Genomic DNA, 18,777 nt, shown 5'->3' with positions numbered 1-18,777 from the left:
GGTGGTTTAGAAACTGAAGTGTGCGGGATGGGGACACCAGTCATCACTGAGGAGGAAAGCAATAACAGCAAACACCATGCAATTAACATTAACATTAACACCGTGCAATTAACATTCATCACAAGTGACAGGGCAGCTTTTAAAGGCTACATTGAAAAACCGCTGAGCTGTTAAATTCAAAGTGACAACACAAGTGTTGAGAAGGAAAGCACACAGGACAGAAGGACAGAGAGAAAGATAGAAGTGAAACAGTTGTTCAACTCTCACACCCTGGAATGGATTCTGCTTTGGTTTAGGAACAACGACATTAAAACATATACAAATATAAACATCCATGATAACAATTATAAATCAACCTTGGTATCGAAGAACAGTAAAAGATATGATACCGTTACCTCTTTGTGTCCTTTCCAAAACAATAAAGAAGAAGAAGTAGTAGAAGGGCCAAACACAAGACATCAGGGTGGGTGGAATACTATAACACCATGGAGAACATCGTTATATTATCCCACCCACCTTAATGCGGAGCCTTTGGGTGTGGCCACACCGTATCCTTTTGAGTCGAGGTTCCCGCCCACTTTCATGGTGTCGCAGGGTTTCCTCTGCTCTATGTACTCATTCATGGTGGACTCCAGGAGGAACGCAAACTTGCCCTTCGACTTTCGTACCCGGGCCACCCCGTCTGGCGTGGTCTTGACGAACACTGAGGGTTCGGCCGATTTCATGTATGACCACATTTTCTCATAGACTGCTATTTTGGATCGCTGTTTAGACGGAGAGAGGGAGGGGGAAGGAGAAGAGGAATACTAGTTTAGACATCAAAGTCCATTGATGTTGTATCTGTTTAGGTTCCTCATTGATCTGATGCAGGACACCTCAAGCCATCTTGAAGTGTTTATAGATATCTGGGAAGATTTAGTGGCACGTCTTCAAATACTTCAAGAGAATATTGCTGGTAAGTTCATGAAATCTTTCAGGCCTGTGCAAACTCATGATGCACAATAATCATTAGACACTAACATTACTCATATTTGGTGGCATACAGCCTACAGTGGTCTAGTAAGTCAAGCGTTGATAACGTAGTAATGACCCAAATACAAATGTATACACCATTAAGTGAACAGAAAGAGACAGAGACAGACAGAGAGAGAGAGAGAGAGAGATAGAGAGAGAGAGGTACAGTGAGAGAGAGAGAGAGAGAGAGAGAGAGAGAGAGAGAGAGAGAGAGAGAGAGAGAGAGAGAGAGAGAGAGAGAGAGGACCCTGAACAATGAGAGAAACAGGAAAGAGTGATACACAGATGACAACCTTGCTACAGTACACATCAGAAGGGGACCCAGTTTCCCAGTACAGTGCCTGGGGTTAGGCTTAGTCTGCCTGCTGTACAATCTGTAGGAGTGAAGAGAGGAGTTCTAGCTATCTAGAATAAGTAACAATTAAATGATTCAATGCCACTGGATTCATTTTGGCAACACATTTTCAAACTCCAGACTTCTGAATCCTGGTCTGGACCAAAGCAGAGAGAGGACTGCTCCCAAGTGGTAGTGTGTTACTGTAGAGTGGATACTCTCACAAGTACACTACGGGTTCAATTTAGGAGGGTAAGTGCTATCTGGGATCCTTGGGTTGTCCCTACCCCCTAATCTCTAACCCTAACCCCCCTACCTTTACCATAAACATAACCATAACCCTTACCTAACTTCAACCTTAACCCTTACCATTTTGAAATTAAACGTCAATCGGGTAGGGACGTCCAAAGGATTCCGGATAGCAAGGAACAATTTAGGAGCTAGAGAAGTACAAGGAAGTGGGCCAGTTGGCAATAGCCTATAGGGTCAGAGTATGAACAAGCTGTTGATATGGCAACACCAATCAGAGGCATTGTTCCAGTGGCGTGAAGGATCCCATTGTCTGGGCTTCCCCAGAAGGGTCCCTTTAGGTTGAAATACTGAAACAGTCAAGGACTTCATTTTCCCAGCTCAAAGATTTGAGGTGTAGTGTATTATTAACTAAAGCAGACATTTGTGGAAGGCAGCACTTAGCTATAAATGTCATATTTCCTAAGAATGTCTTCAAGTTAAATGAATCCTGAATTATGTCAAGGGGGACAAATACACTGTTAGTGACGGACACTCAGTGTTCTCAAACAGAGTAAACAGCACACCAACTCAGCTAGTGAAGTAACACATAGATGCTGTGGGAAATGCAATAACAGCAGCACACTCACACACACACACTCACACACACTCACACACACACACACACACACACACACGCTCACACACACTCACACACACACACTCACACGCTCACACGCACACACACTCACACGCTCACGCTCACACTCACACACTCACATGCTCACACACACACACTCACACACTCACACACTCACACACTCACACACACGCTCACACACTCACACGCTCACACACTCACACACACTCACACACACTCACACGCTCACACGCACACACACTCACACGCTCACGCTCACACTCACACACTCACATGCTCACACACACACACTCACACACTCACACACTCACACACACGCTCACACGCTCACACGCACACACACTCACACACTCACACACACTCACACACTCACACACACTCACACACACTCACACGCTCACACGCACACACACTCACACGCTCACGCTCACACTCACACACTCACATGCTCACACACACACACTCACACACTCACACACTCACACACACTCACACACACTCACACACACACACACACGCACGCACGCACGCACACACACACACACACTCACACACGCATGCACGCACGCATGCACACACACACATGTTTAGCCCTGTGGCTTTGTGAGTGGAGTGGGACTCGTCCATTCTAAACAAGAGATAGACCCATCAATGTCCCTAATTAATATACTGCCCCTCTCTGACTGTAATGGATATTGCCTCCGACACATCACTGTTAATAAACAAAAGCATTAACCTTGACTTAACGGAGGGCCCTAGTTGGCTCAGTGTGTTCCAATACAATCTGTAATGAGTCATCCATCATGTCACATCAGACCAGAGGGGTGAGGATCAGACCAGACAACAACATAATGCAAATTAAAAAGTCAACATGATGAATGAATGCATCTCCTTGTCTCCGCCTTGATGAAAAAGGCTTGAAGTTTGGGGATGTGAGTTGATGAGCGTTCTATTTTAATGCTAATATGGGTTACAGTTAGTAATATGTATGACGACGGAGATTGGAGGGAAATTTAATAAATACGCCTTCAGATGTGGTGGCACAGGATCGTGTTGTTTTGTGTTGACAATATGATTTATTGTGCTCTCATATTTACATGAGCTAAACATCGTTGGAAGGATGATGTTGTTTGGTTTTGAGGACAATTTCCCCAAAGGCTGCATGTGTGTGTGTGTGTGTGTGTGTGTGTGTGCGTGTGTGTGTGTGTCCCAGCTGACTGCCTCTTCAAATAGAAATAAGAGAATGAACAGACATTGATTAACGCTGACAGAGCTCGTGCTGCCTCAGTGGTTTATCAAGCCAATTTATCAATATCAGCATGCTAGGAGGAAGAACCACCAAATACCATGATAAGATGATTCCACTGATAAGATGATTCCACTGATAAGATGATTCAACTGATAAGATGATTCCACTGATAAGATGATTCAACTGATAAGATGATTCCACTGATAAGACGATTCAACTGATACGATGATTCCACTGATAAGACGATTCAACTGATAAGATGATTCCACTGATAAGATGATTCCACTGATAAGACGATTCAACTGATAAGACGATTCCACTGATAAGACGATTCAACTGATAAGATGATTCCACTGATAAGACGATTCAACTGATAAGATGATTCCACTGATAAGATGATTCAACTGATAAGATGATTCAACTGATAAGATGATTCCACTGATAAGACGATCCAACTAATAAGATGATTCCACTGATAAAACGATTCAACCGATAAGATGATTCAACTGATAAGATAATTCCACTGATAAGATGATTCTACTGATAAGATTATTCAACTGATAAGATGATTCCACTGATAAGATGATTCCAATGTGATACGATGATTCCACTGATAAGATGATTCCACTGCTCACACCCATATAGTTACTGCTGCCTGAGACAAGTTGGAGGGTGGAGAAGGACAGATGGGGAGAGAGGACTGAAGAGAGAGGGAGGGGGAGCGCATAGAGAGAGAGGTGAAAGGGAGAGAGAGGTGAGAGAGAGAGAGAGGGAGAGAGAGAGAGAGAGAGAGAGAGGGAGAGAGAGAGAGAGAGAGAGAGAGAGAGAGAGAGAGAGAGAGAGAGAGAGAGAGAGAGAGAGAGAGAGAGAGAGAGAGAGAGAGAGAGATGAAAGGGAGAGAGAGGTGTGAGAGAAGAGAGGATGGAGAGAGAGAGAGAGAGAGAGGTGAAAGGGAGAGAGAGAGAGAGAGAGAGAGTGAGGTGAAAGGGAGAGAGAGAGAGGGAGAGAGAGAGGAGAAAGGGAGAGAGGAGAGAGAGGTGAAAGGGAGAGAGGGAGAGAGAGAGAGGTGAAAGGGAGAGAGGGAGAGAGGGAGAGAGAGAGGTGAAAGGGAGAGAGGGAGAGAGAGAGAGGTGAAAGGGAGAGAGAGGTGTGAGAGAGAGGAGAGAGAGAGAAATATGGAGAGATAGCAAGAGAAAGGGGGAGAGAACCCAACCTTGAACGAGTCTAATCTGTATGAAAGTCAAACTACAAACATAAAACTTAATGTTCATTTTTCTGGGAAATGTGTTGTCATCTGTTACGGATACAGGTATCCTGTGTTTTGTGTTTTTCCTCTCCTTCTGCCCTAATCACAGGTGTCCTGTATGTTCCTGATTGGTGGTCGTTTGGGTGTCTGCTGATTGCTGAGGTGGACCAATCAGTGTACATTCCTCTTCATTGCACCACCTGTTTTTGGTTTTTCAATCACACATCCCATTGTTTAAATGCCAGTCAGTTGTGTTTGTAGAGAGAGACTATTTTCCGTATGTGAGTATGGATACTGTGGTGTCCTGTGTTTTGTGTACTCACTCATTTGCTGGTTACTCTGTTTGGTAACTTTGTTGTGTGTTTCTGGGAAAAGGGGAATTTAAGCAAGTTGCCCTTGGGCATACATTACCCGTAGGAAGAAAACTGTCTAAAAACACTAGTTAGACCTGAGCGGACCACCCACTGTAATTTTTGTATGATTAGCAGTAGCTTAGCGGTTCTTGAGGCAGGCAAGATCAGTTTAGGGTTTTTTACACTATTGTTTCATTTCTTGGGTCCTGCTCAGCCCTTTTTCCCAAACCTTTACCGTGTGTTCAAAAATAAACATTTGATGTTTGACGGTAGTTTATGGTTGTCGTGTAGTTTTTGTTCTCACTGTTCCATGTCACGATTCTAATTTGCATGAATTATGTTACGGGTCTCTTGTCCATCCACCCTAGATGTTTAAAGCCACAAGGGTTCGTAACATCATCTCTCTACATACATAGCTCAATCATCTCTACAGACATATTTCCATTATCTCTCTACAGACATAGCCACATTATCTCTCTACAGACAGCTCCATCATCTGTCTACATACATAGCTCCATTCTCTCTCTACAGACTTAGCTACATTATCTCTCTACAGACATAGCTCCATCATCTCTCTACAGACATAGCTCCATCATCTCTCTACAGACATAGCTCCATCATCTCTCTACAGACATAGCTCCATCATCTTTCTTACTGTGCTCTGTAGATTTACAGGTAAATTCCTCTCTGGGATGGGGATACAATAACCTCAGATAAGGGAGGGATGGATGGATGGATGGAAGGATGGATGGATGGATGGATGGATGGAAGGATGGATGGATGGATGGATGGATGGAAGGATGGATGGATGGAAGGAGGGATGGAGGGATGGAGGGATGGATGGATGGATGGAAGGAGGGATGGAGGGATGGAAGGAGGGATGGAGGGATGGAGGGATGGATGGATGGATGGAAGGAGGGATGGAGGGATGGAAGGAGGGATGGAGGGATGGAGGGATGGATGGATGGATGGAAGGAGGGATGGAGGGATGGAAGGAGGGATGGAGGGATGGAGGGATGGATGGATGGATGGAAGGAGGGATGGAGGGATGGAAGGAGGGATGGAGGGATGGAGGGAGGATGGATGGATGGAAGGAGGGATGGATGGATGGATGGATGGATGGATGGATGGATGGAAGGAGGGATGGAGGGATGGATGGAAGGAGGGATGGAGGGATGGAGGGATGGATGGATGGATGGAAGGAGGGATGGATGGAGGGATGAATGAGGGAGGGATGGAGGGATGGAGGGATGGATGGATGGATGGAAGGAGGGATGGATGGAGGGATGAATGAGGGAGGGATTGAGGGAGAGAGGGATAAAGGAAAAGCTATCTGGTGCACTCAGACTTGCAGATTGGTCAAGATGAGTCAGACACACTCACACACACACACACACACACACACACAGATTATTCCTCCTTGCCTTGAGCTGGCCTGTCTCTGTCTACGGTCTGTTTGGCTGCATACTGCTCTATTCTACTGAGGTCTGCTGCATGATGCAATGACAAGAACACAACAAAGGCTTATTTGTGTGTGTGTGTTTACAAGGGTGTGGATCATTCGTGAAAAATATCCTTTGAAGGCATGCCTCCTGTAGCTCAGTTGGTAGAGCATGGCACTTGCAACGCCAGGGTTGTGGGTTCGATTCCCACGGGGGGGGGGCAGTATGAAAAATGTATGCACTCATTAACTGTAAGTCGCTCTGGATAAGAGTGTCTGCTAAATGTAAAAAAATGCATGCCATCAATTTTCAAGCTGCATTTTGTTGTTAAAAAAACCTGAAGTTGCCATTTAAAAACGTCTAGGAGAGGACCTTTGATTAAAGTGCAGAGTCAAAATAAATGACCCTCTTCATTCTAAATAGCCACTTAATCTGTATCGATTCTGAGTTAGGTCAGACAGAGATTCCAAGGGTACATCTTAAATGGCACCCTATTCCTTATATAGGGTCCACGGGGCTCTGGTGAAAAGTAGTGCACTATATAGTGAATAGGGTACCATTTGGGATGTAGTTCCTCTGTCCACTGGCCTTAGAGCTGCAGAGCAAGGTTTTATTTTATTCTCTGGCATTGTTACTTTCATCATGGGCTCTACATTTACATTTACATTTTAGTCATTTAGCAGACGCTCTTATCCAGAGCGACTTACAGAAGCAATTAGGGTTAAGTGCCTTGCTCAAGGGCACATCGACAGATTTTTCACCTAGTTGGCTCGGGGATTAGAACCAGCGACCTTTCGGTTACTGGCACAACGCTCTTACCCACTAAGCTACCTACACACACAGTGAACACTTAGTTATATTTAAAACTCTACCCTCAAACACCCAGCAGCACATTTCCTCCCACCTCCAGTTTCCTTTCATTTAATTTCCTTTCAGGACATTCCATGACTTTCCTATGTCATTCTTTCATTATTCAATAGTCAGGCAGGACTACATGTATATCTTTCATTATTCAATAGTGTTAGGCAGGATTACCTGTATATCTCAGGTATGCAGCAGTGGAAGGTGGGACTCCAGGGGGTTTACTTTGTCATTGAAGTGCTCCACTCCACTCTATGTTCAGAAAATCAATTGGGATGTATTTGATGTTTAGTGTAGGAATCCAATCTGTCTCTGTCTCTCTCTCTCTCTCTCTCTCTCTCTCTCTCTCTCTCTCTCTCTCTCTCTCTCTCTCTCTCTCTCTCTCTCTCTCTCTCTCTCTCTCTCTCTCTCTCTCGCTCTCTCTCTCGCTCTCGCTCTGTTAGTGTTCATCTGAAGTTAGACAGGGCCATCTGAGAGCCTGTCTTCTGCTTAGAGGTTATCTCTATCTCACACCCAGCCTGTCATTGCTTTTATCAAGCTCTCCCTTTATGCAGAAAGCCTCTAATCTCTGTTGTAGGAGCCTCCCCTTCCCTTACCCAGTGCCATACCCAAACACACACTGACAAGAGCTGGGGGACTGGCATTTTTTGATGCGCAAAGGATTGCAGTGGGCTACGGTCTAACCTTCTGTAGTTCTTTGATTTTGAAGTCTCTCTTTCTGGTTCAGGATACCTCTCTCCTCCCTCCCTCCTCTCCTCCCTCCCTCCTCTCCTCCCTCTCTCTATCTCCCCCCTCTCCCCCCTCTCCTCACCACCCTCTCTCTCTATCTCCCCCCTCTCCTCACCACCCTCTCTCTCTATCTCCCCCCTCTCCTCACCACCCTCTCTCTATCCCCCTCTCCTCACCACACTCTCTCTAGCTCCCCCCTCTCCTCACCACCCTCTCTCTATCTCCCCCCTCTCCTCACCACCCTCTCTCTATCTCCCCCCTCTCCTCACCACCCTCTCTCTATCTCCCCCCTCTCCTCACCACCCTCTCTCTATCTCCCCCCTCTCCTCACCACACTCCTCTATCCCCCCTCTCATCACCACCCTCTCTCATCTCCCCCTCTCCTCACCACCCTCTCTCTATCTCCCCCCTCTCCTTACCACCCTCTCTCTATCTCCCCCCTCTCCTCACCACCCTCTCTCTCTATCTCCCCCCTCTCCTCACCACCCTCTCTCTATCTCCCCCTCTCCTCACCACCCTCTCTATACCCCCCTCTCCTCACCACACTCCTTCTCCCCCTCTCCTCACCACCTCTCTCTATCTCCCCCCTCTCCTCACCACCCTCTCTCTATCTCCCCCCTCTCCTCACCCCCCTCTCTATCTCCCCCCTCTCCTCACCACCCTCTCTCTATCTCCCCCCTCTCCTCACCACACTCTCTCTCTATCTCCCCTCTCCTCACCACACTCTCTATCTCCCCCCTCTCCTCACCACCCTCTCTCTATCTCCCCCCTCTCCTCACCACCCTCTCTCTATCTCCCCCTCTCCCCCTCACCACCCTCTCTCTATCTCCCCCTCTCCTCACCACACTCTCTATCTCCCCCCTCTCCTCACCACCCTCTCTCTATCTCCCCCCTCTCCTCAGCACCCTCAACAAGGTTTCACCCAATCTGCCCACACTGGGTGAAAACGCGCTTTGGTAATAAATGTCACTTCCTGATGTTATAAAATACATTTTACCAAGACAAATACGATTCTTCATATTCTGAATCATTTAGTAGTGTCTTTCTCTAACATATCAATAACATTAGATCCATGATGCATCCGTTTCTTTTTATCCTAAAATCCTCCATTGTCCCTGCTAATGACACGCATACCCATAACATGATACAGCCACCAGCAAGCTTGAAAATAAAATATCAACAGTGGTACTCAGGGATGTGTTGCGTTGGATTTGCCAGAAACATAACGCTTTGTATTCAGGACATGAAGTTAATTTCTTGTCAAATTTTATTGCGAACAGGATGCATGATTTAGAATATTTTTATTCTGTACAGGCTTCCTTCTTTTCACTCTGTCAATTAGGTTAGTATTGTGGAGTAATTACAATGTTGTTGATCCATCCTCCTATCCCAGCCATTAACTCTGTAACTTTTTTTAAAGTCACCATTGGCCTCATGGTGAAATCCTTGAGTGGTTTCCTTCCTCTCCGAGAGAGGGAGATGACAGTTTAGTCTGAAGAAGAGGCAGAGACAGGAGACAGGAGAGATGACAGGCTAGTCTGAAGAAGAGGCAGAGACAGGAGACAGGAGAGATGACAGGCACAAATAGAAAGACTGTTCATACACAGGAGGAATAAAGGGGGAATAAAGCCCAAAAGGGCTTCTCGAGTAGCCCCCACCTAATAGTCATAAATCACACAGATTTAGCAGTATGGACAAACAAACAGAGAAAATATCAAATAAACACTAGACGCAAAAGAAAAGAAAATCCAAGCAGAAAGTCAAGCTACTGGGGATGTCGTTCTGTGATGGACAGTAGGTGCCTCTTCAACATAAAAAAAAAAAACAATGACGGGGATAGCTTGTCAAAATCAGGCGGGAGTGAGTTCCAGATCATAGGGTCTCTGAAGGGGATTCGGAATTGAGAAATGGCGGTTACTGAACGTGGGTGACGTAGCTGTTGTCTGTTTCTTGTTGAGTAGTTATGGAATTCATATGTGGCGGTGAAATAGTTTTTGAATAAAGAGGCTAATAATTTATTTAAAGAGCCGTTAACAAATTGAGCAACTTGAAGTTAATTAATTAGATAAATATTCAGGAGTGCTAATTGTTTGAAAAGTAATGCTGAATGGTCTCTAAAACCGGCAGATGATATTATTCTTATAGAGCGTTTCTGCAGGCGATAGATTGATAGTAGCTTGGTATGGTGTGTGCTGGCCCCTGTTACAGTAACTGATGAATGGGAAGATCATTGTGTGATAGAGACTGAGAGCAGTGCTTCTGTTTAGGAGATATCTCATTTTTTACATGTATCCCCGTATTTTTGGCGATCTTTGAGTTTATTGTCGTTATGTGTGGTTACCATGACAATTTACCTATTCCTTTGAAAGTCACACATTGCTTTCTATCGTTTAGTGTGACTGAAAAACGTTCCAAACTCACGCCATTATGAAGTTCTGCTGTGCTCGCCAGCCTGTACCTTCGTATAAAAAGAAGCCGGATGAATTCATCAAATATAAAAGCTGGAGTGTCAGAGGACGATGATATAATTATTTCTGTTTGAAATGTTGTGACTGATTTAAAGTTTCCAGCTGGGATCTACCGTATGGGATTAATTACACCCAAATGTGGTTCCCGAAAAACACACACACACACGCACATAGACACACACACACACACGCACATAGACACACACACACACGCACATAGACACAGACACACACGTACTCATGCATTTAAAAAAAAACTAATAATGAAAGAAAAGCACTGCAAGTTAGAATTATGCAAAGTTAGTGTGGGAGAGATGGAAACATTATTGTGATCGATCAATAATGACAAACCTCCTGGCATTGATAATTTAGATGGAAAGCTACTGAGGATGGTAGCTGACTCTATAGCCACTCCTATCTGTCATATCTTTAATCTGAGCCTAGAGGAAAGTATTTGTCCTCAGGCCTGGCGGGAAGCCAAAGTAATTCCGCTACCCAAGAGTGGTAAAGCGGCATTGACTGCTTCTAACAGCAGACCTATTAGCTTCAAATCAAATCAAATCACATTTATTTTGTCACATGCGCCGAATACAACAGGTGTAGACCTTACAGTGAAATGCTTACTTATAAGCCCTTAACCAACAATGCAATTTTAAGGAAGAATACCTCCCAAAAATACAAAAAAAATAACATGAAATAAAATAATAATATGAAATAAAAGTAACAAATAATTAAAGAGCAGCAGTAAAATAACAGTAGTGAGGCTGTATACAGGGGGTACCGGTACAGAGTCAATGTGCGGGGGCACCGGTTAGTCGAGGTAATTGAGGTAATATGTACAGTGGGGAAAAAAAGTATTTAGTCAGCCACCAATTGTGCAAGTTCTCCCACTTAAAAAGATGAGAGAGGCCTGTAATTTCATCATAGGTACACGTCAACTATGACAGACAAATTAGGAAAAAAATCCAGAAAGTCACATTGTAGGATTTTTAATGAATTTATTGGCATATGATGGTGAAAATAAGTATTTGGCCAATAACAAAAGTTTCTCAATACTTTGTTATATACCCTTTGTTGGCAATGACACAGGTCAAACGTTTTCTGTAAGTCTTCACAAGGTTTTCACACACTGTTGCTGGTATTTTGGCCCATTCCTCCATGCAGATCTCCTCTAGAGCAGTGATGTTTTGGGGCTGTCGCTGGGCAACACAGACTTTCAACTCCCTCCAAAGATTTTCTATGGGGTTGAGATCTGGAGACTGGCTAGGCCACTCCAGGACCTTGAAATGCTTCTTACGAAGCCACTCCTTCGTTGCCCGGGCGGTGTGTTTGGGATCATTGTCATGCTGAAAGACCCAGCCACGTTTTCATCTTCAATGCCCTTGCTGATGGAAGGAGGGTTTCACTAAAATCTCACGATACATGGCCCCATTCATTCTTTCCTTTACACGGATCAGTCGTCCTGGTCCCTTTGCAGAAAAACAGCCCCAAAGCATGATGTTTCCAACCCCATGCTTCACAGTAGGTATGGTGTTCTTTGGATGCAACTCAGCATTCTTTGTCCTCCAAACATGACGAGTTGAGTTTTTACCAAAAAAGTTATATTTTGGTTTCATCTGACCATATGACATTCTCCCAATCCTCTTCTGGATCATCCAAATGCACTTCAGACGGGCCTGGACATGTACTGGCTTAAGCAGGGGGACACGTCTCGCACTGCAGGATTTGAGTCCCTGGCAGCGTAGTGTGTTACTGATGGTTGGCTTTGTTACTTTGGTCCCAGCTCTCTGCAGGTCATTCACTAGGTCCCCCCGTGTGGTTCTGGGATTTTTGCTCACCGTTCTTGTGATCATTTTGACCTTACAGGGGTGAGATCTTGCGTGGAGCCCCAGATCGAGGAGCTTATCAGTGGTCTTGTATGTCTTCCATTTCCTAATAATTGCTCCCACAGTTGATTTCTTCAAAACCAAGCTGCTTACCTATTGCAGATTCAGTCTTCCCAGCCTGGTGCAGGTCTACAATTTTGTTTTTTTGGTGTCCTTTGACAGCTCTTTGGTCTTGGCCATTGTGAAGTTTGGAGTGTGACTGTTTGAGGTTGTGGACAGGTGTCTTTTATACTGATAACAAGTTCAAACAGGTGCCATTAATACAGGTAACGAGTGGAGGACAGAGGAGCCTCTTAAATAGGAAGTTACAGGTCTGTGAGAGCCAGAAATCTTGCTTGTTTGTAGGTGACCAAATACTTATTTTCCACCATAATTTGCAAATAAATTCATTAAAAATCCTACAATGGGATTTTCTGGATTTTTTTTCCTCAATTTGTCTGTCATAGTTGACGTGTACCTATGATGAAAATTACAGGCCTCTCTCATCTTTTTAAGTGGGAGAACTTGCACAATTGGTGGCTGACTAAATACTTTTTTTCCCCACCGTACATGTAGGTAGAGTTATTAAAGTGACTATGCATAGATAATAAACAGAGTTGCAGCAGTGTAAAAGAGGGGGCAATGCAAATAGTCTGGGTAGCCATTTGATTAGATGTTCAGGAGTCTTATGGCTTGGAGGTAGAAGCTGTTTAGAAGCCTCTTGGACCTAGAGTTGGCGCTCTGGTACCGCTTGCAATGCGGTAGCAGAGAGAACAGTCTATGACCAGGGTGGCTGGTATAGAGGTCCTGGATGGCAGGAAGCTTTGCCCCAGTGATGTAATGGGCCGTACGCACTGTCGGAGGCCGAGCAGTTGCCATACCAGGCAGTGATGCAACCAGTCAGGATGCTCTCGATGGTGCAGCAGTAGAACCTTTTGAGGATCTGAGGACCCATTGCTGCCAACTCTTAGTAAACTGTTGGAAAAAATGGTGTTTGACCAAATACAATGCTATTTCTCTGTAAATAAATTATCAACAGACTTTCAGCATGCATTGAGAAGGGCACTCAACATGTACTGCACTGACAGAAATGACTGATGATTGGTTGAAAGAAATTAATAATAACACGATTGTGGGAGCTGTACTGTTATATTTTAGTGCAACTGTTGATATTATTGACAATAACCTGTTGTTGAGAAAACATATGCGTTATGGCTTTTCAACCTCTGTCATATCGTGGACTCAGAGCAACAATGTATCTATCTAATAGAACTCAGAGGGTTTACTATAATGGAAGCTTCTCTAATGTCAAACATGTAAAGTGTGGTGTACCACAGGGCAGCTCTCTAGGCCCTCTACACTTTTCTATTTTTACCAATGATCTGCCACTGGCATTAAACAAAGCATGTGTGTCCATGTATGCTGATGATTCAACCATATACGCATCAGCAACCACAGCTAACTAAGTCACTGAAACCCTTAACAAATAGTTGCAGTCTTTTGGAATGGGTGGCCAGTAATAAACTGGTCCTGAACATCTCTAAAACTAAGAGCATTGTATTTGGTACAAATCATACACTAAATTCTAGACCTCAACTTAATTTGGCCATGAATGGTGTGGCTGTTGAACAAGTTGAGGAGACTAAATTGCTTGCTTTTACCTTAGATTGTGAACTGTCATGGTCAAAACGTATAGATTCAATGGTTGTGAAGATGGGGAGAGGTATGTCTGTAATAAAGTGATGCTCTGCTTTTTTGACACCACTCTCCACAATGCAAGTCCTGCAGGCTCTAGTTTGATCTTATCTTGATTATTGTCCAGTCATATGGTCAAGTGCTGCAGAGAAAGACCTAGTTAAGCTGCAGCTGATCCAGAACAGAGCCACATGTCTTGCTCTTCATTGTACTCAGAGGGATAATATTAATACTATGAATGCCAGTCTCTCTTGGCTGACAGTTGAGGAAAGACTGACTGCGTCACATCTTGTTTTTATAAGAAATTCTATATCGTTTGCTTAGTCACTGACACACACACTTACCCCACCAGGGGTCTTTTCACAGTCCCCAGGTCCAGAAAAAATTCAAGGAAACGTGCAGTATTAATCAGAGCCATGAGTGCATGGAACTCCCTTCCATCTTATATAGCGCAAGTGAACAGCAAACCTGGTTTCAAAAACCAAATAAAGCAACACTTCACGACACAACGCCTCTCCCCCATGTGACCTACTTGTTGTGTGTATGTACTGACATGTATGTGTAACTGATAGATGCTCACACACACACTACATGTTATTGTTATTAAATCTATGTAAATTGTGTGATGTGTCGGACCCCATTCTAATAAATCAAAATCAAATCAGAAATCACACACACACAAGCACACACACACACACACACACAGACACAGAACTTGAGCCCATTAATCAGTGTTTTTTTTCTTGTCAGTCTCTCTCCAGTTTTAATTAAAGTCCTGTCGATTTCTACTCTGAAGGCTCTGGCTGGAACTAGGACACTCATTATATGGAATAACTTAAATCTGTCTTCAACTCCCCAACCAGGCCTCATTAAGTGTGTGTGTGTGTGTGTGTGTGTGTGTGTGTGTGTGTGTGTGTGTGTGTGTGTGTGTGTGTGTGTGTTCGTGTGTGTGTGTGATTTTTTATTTGATTTTGATTGTATGTGTGTGTGTCTTCTACACTATTCATTATCTATGTTAGTCCCTGGCTGTGTCCAGTGTTCAAACGACCTACACATTACATACACATTCGTTAATTGCCACTTCTCATAATAAGATACAAGGCTTTCGTACACCCACTCTCTCTCTCTGCCTCTTCAATGTCTAAACAGTACTTGAGCTCTTAGGCTCTTAGGCTACATCATAACATATTCCCAACGGCATTTAATATATTATACTATAAATAGAGATTGTAAATACCAAATGATTATAAATATAATTATCCATTATCACAACAGTGTGTTATATTGCATTGTAACGTAGCTCCTCCACTCTGCCACAGCGTGTTGTATTGTACACTGACAAGGGGATGGATGAACTCTCAGATGAGACTTTGGTTAATTTATAACTTAATTGGCTCGTCAGTCCCTCTCTGCTGGCGGACATATTGCTTCCTTCCATCTCCTCTACTCTATTTGGCCTGGAGGCCCTTTATTCATCAGCTCCATGCAGCCACAACCGGCTAATTAGGTTTGGTGAGCTGACCCCTCTGAGTTACTGTAGGGCTGATGTGGACTCTGATTAGAGCTCTGTTTCATCACCTTAGAGAGTGCGTGCGTGTGTGTGTGTGTGTGTGTGTGTGTGTGTGTGTGTGTGTGTGTGTGTGTGTGTGTGTGTGTGTGTGTGTGTGTGTGTGTGTGTGCGTGCGTGCGTGCGTGTGTCTGTGTGTGTTAGACACGTCGTTAGCAATCAGACTTTCTGCTGACCAGACTAACTGTCTCAAGGTTGGACAAGGCCAGCACAACCGAATCGCCACAGCATAAAATCACCATTCATGTGATATCACAACGTTTCAAGAAGCACCATACATGCTCCCCTGCACCTCGACAGTTCTTATGACACGTTCTGTGGTTTTGATTGAAATACGGGGTGGTTTTTGTCAGAGATCTAGTGTTAACATTTTTTACATTTACATTTTAGCCATTTAGCAGACGCTCTTATCCAGAGCGACTTACAGTTAGTGAGTGCATACATTTCATACTTTATTTCTCTGTACTCTGCACAAACTGTCAGAAACCGTCTCAGGGAAGCTCATCTGCGTGCTTGTCGTCCTCACCAGGGTCTTGACCTAACTGCAGTTCGGCGTCATAACCAGCTTCTGTGGGCAAATGCTCACTAACGGTAAAATATGAAAGTGTACGGCTGTTCTGAAGAGGTTTCAGGGACTTGACGTCTGAGGTGACATTATGACATAATAGCAATATCAACTCACATGATATCAGACCAAAACGCTCTTTTTTTTTTTTTGTAATATAGAAGACGCTCTTATCCAGAGCGACTTACAGTTAGTGAGTGCATACATTTTTACCATGTATTCTGCCACAGTACTTTCCGATTGATTTGTACTAAAACTAGCCGACCAGCCAGTTGTACCGAGTTACCAGCAGTAATTGCTGAAGGTCAAATCCTAACTTTCACTTAAGTCATACATTGATGTCAATGGGAGAATAAGTGAAAACGTGACTTTAAGTGGACGATAGGATTGGCCCCTGAATGACCATTTGGCCTAGATGATCAACCCGGTGTACCAACTGGCTGATGGACCTGTTGTTAGCAACAACATTCCTGTGTTCCGGTACTCACCCTAAAGAACTCTTTGGTGGAACCAGCATCCAGTGTTCCGTAAGCAATCTCAGTCTGTTTAGCCAGGTCCTCAGCACTCTCTATGGGGGAGACCATCCTCTCCACTGTGAGGAAAGCAGCCAGGTTGGCCGTATAGGATGAGATGATGATGAGAGTGAAAAACCACCACACGCCACCTACTATTCTCCCTGATAGGGACCTGAGAGAGACAGAGAGAGAGAGAGAGAGAGAGAGAGGGAGAGAGAGAGAGAGAGAGAGAGAGAGAGAGAGAGAGAGAGAGAGAGAGAGAGAGGAGAGAGAGAGAGAGAGAGAGAGAGCAGGGGAGAGATAAAGAGAGAGGGAGAGAGAGAGAAAGAGAGAGAGAAGGGGAGGAAAATAGAAGTGGAGAGAGATAGAGAGAGGGAGGGAGAAGGAGAGAGAGGCAGGAAGAGAAAGTGAGAGAGAGAGGCAGGAAGAAAGAGTGAGCGAGTGAGACAGAGAGAGAAAGAGAGCGAGAGAGAAAGAGAGACAGACAGACAGACAGACAGACAGACAGACAGACATATAGATAAACAGATAGAGAGAGAGAAGGAAACAGAGAAAAAGAAACAGAGAGAGAGAGAGAGAGAGAGAGAGAGAGAGAGAGAGAGAGAGAGAGAGAGAGAGAGAGAGAGAGAGAGAGAGAGAGAGAGAGAGAGAGAGAGAGAGAGAGAGAGAGAGAGAGAGAAGGAAACAGAGAGAAGGGAGAGAGAATGAAACAGAGAGAAGGGAGAGAGAAGGAAACAGAGAGAGGGGAGAGAAGGAAACAGAGAGGGGGGAGAGAAGGAAACAGAGAGAGAGAAGGAAACAGAGAGAGCGAGAGAAGGAAACAGAGAGGGGAGAGAGGGAAACAGAGAGGGGGAGAGAGAGAGAGGGAAACAGAGAGGGGAGAGAGAGAGAGAGAGAGAGAGAGAGAGAGAGAGAGAGAGAGAGGGGGAGCATTAACAACACATTCCTCCCAACACATTAGAGAGAGGTGTCATTAGCAGAGCTAGTAAACCCAGCTGGTGTCTGTCCACTCCATATAGGAGGGGATAATGACAGTAAATACGCTACAGGTTGTGCACCACTGTACCTAGTGCTACTGGCACAGCTCACTGGAACATATTTTTTAAGCCCAGAAAAACCTTGGTTAGCCTGGCTTTAAAAACCTAAAGCTGAGTCAGTATATTCCAATACAGTTTTAAAATGTGAAACTACCCTGGAGTCCAGGAATATATCATATGACAAGGTGTTTTAATGGATATAGCTAGACTGTAGATTTACAGTTTGCGTTACTGCATCAATACACCTAGCCTGTTATAGTACGACTGACACATCTCACTGGAATCTAGTCTTTAACCCTATAAACGCTGAGTCTGTCTATTTTAATCCAGCTTCAACTGAGAAACTGGGAGAATACATGACATGACCTTTTAGATATAGGTGTTTTAATGATGTCATTTTATCCAGCAGACTCATCACCAGCAGTATAATCTGGGGTCAGTGTAAGGTCAACCTAACCAGGCCTATAGCATGAGGTCATGGGATCATATGGAGCCAAAGCCTGATTGACCATAAAGATCTATCTGACTGCACAGTTCACTGGTAATGTTGAACAACATCACTAACCCATATTGAGGGGAGAGACGTAATAACGGTCATGCTGTATAGCGTGGGAATGCAATACAGCTAGCACTCAGACACATTTATATCTTCACATTTCAGTCATTAAGAAAACACTCTTATCCAGAGTGCTGTGCCGTGTGCTGTACCGTGTGCAGTACCGTGTGCTGTATCGTGTGCTGTGTCGTGTGCTGTATCGTGTGCTGTATCGTGTGCTGTATCGTGTGCTGTATCGTGTGCTGTACCATGTGCTGTATCGTGTGCTGTATCGTGTGCTGTATCGTGTGCTGTACCGTGTGCTGTATCGTGTGCTGTACCGTGTGCTGTACCGTGTGCTGTATCGTGTGCTGTATCGTGTGCTGTACCGTGTGCTGTACCGTGTGCTGTAC

The 18,777-nt window shown here is 44.4% G+C and overlaps 1 protein-coding gene across 1 annotated transcript in view; it reads right to left on the bottom strand.

Annotated features, from left to right (window-relative positions):
- Positions 1–35: 35 nt before the first annotated feature.
- LOC121539143 (glutamate receptor 3) overlaps positions 36–18,777 on the bottom strand; it is a gene marked incomplete at its 5' end in the record, with an annotated part of 57,913 nt that continues 39,171 nt past the window's right edge. The window contains 2 exons of the mRNA XM_045219396.1: positions 36–764; positions 16,766–16,964. Of these exons, the coding sequence (XP_045075331.1) occupies positions 504–764; positions 16,766–16,964 (460 nt within the window). The remainder of the gene's footprint in view (positions 765–16,765; positions 16,965–18,777) is intronic.

This window comes from Coregonus clupeaformis, unplaced genomic scaffold, assembly GCF_020615455.1.
Source record: "Coregonus clupeaformis isolate EN_2021a unplaced genomic scaffold, ASM2061545v1 scaf2363, whole genome shotgun sequence".
Taxonomy (NCBI): Eukaryota; Metazoa; Chordata; class Actinopteri; order Salmoniformes; family Salmonidae; genus Coregonus; species Coregonus clupeaformis.
Note: the sequence above shows the minus strand (reverse complement) of the source record. Positions and strands in the feature narration are given on the sequence as shown.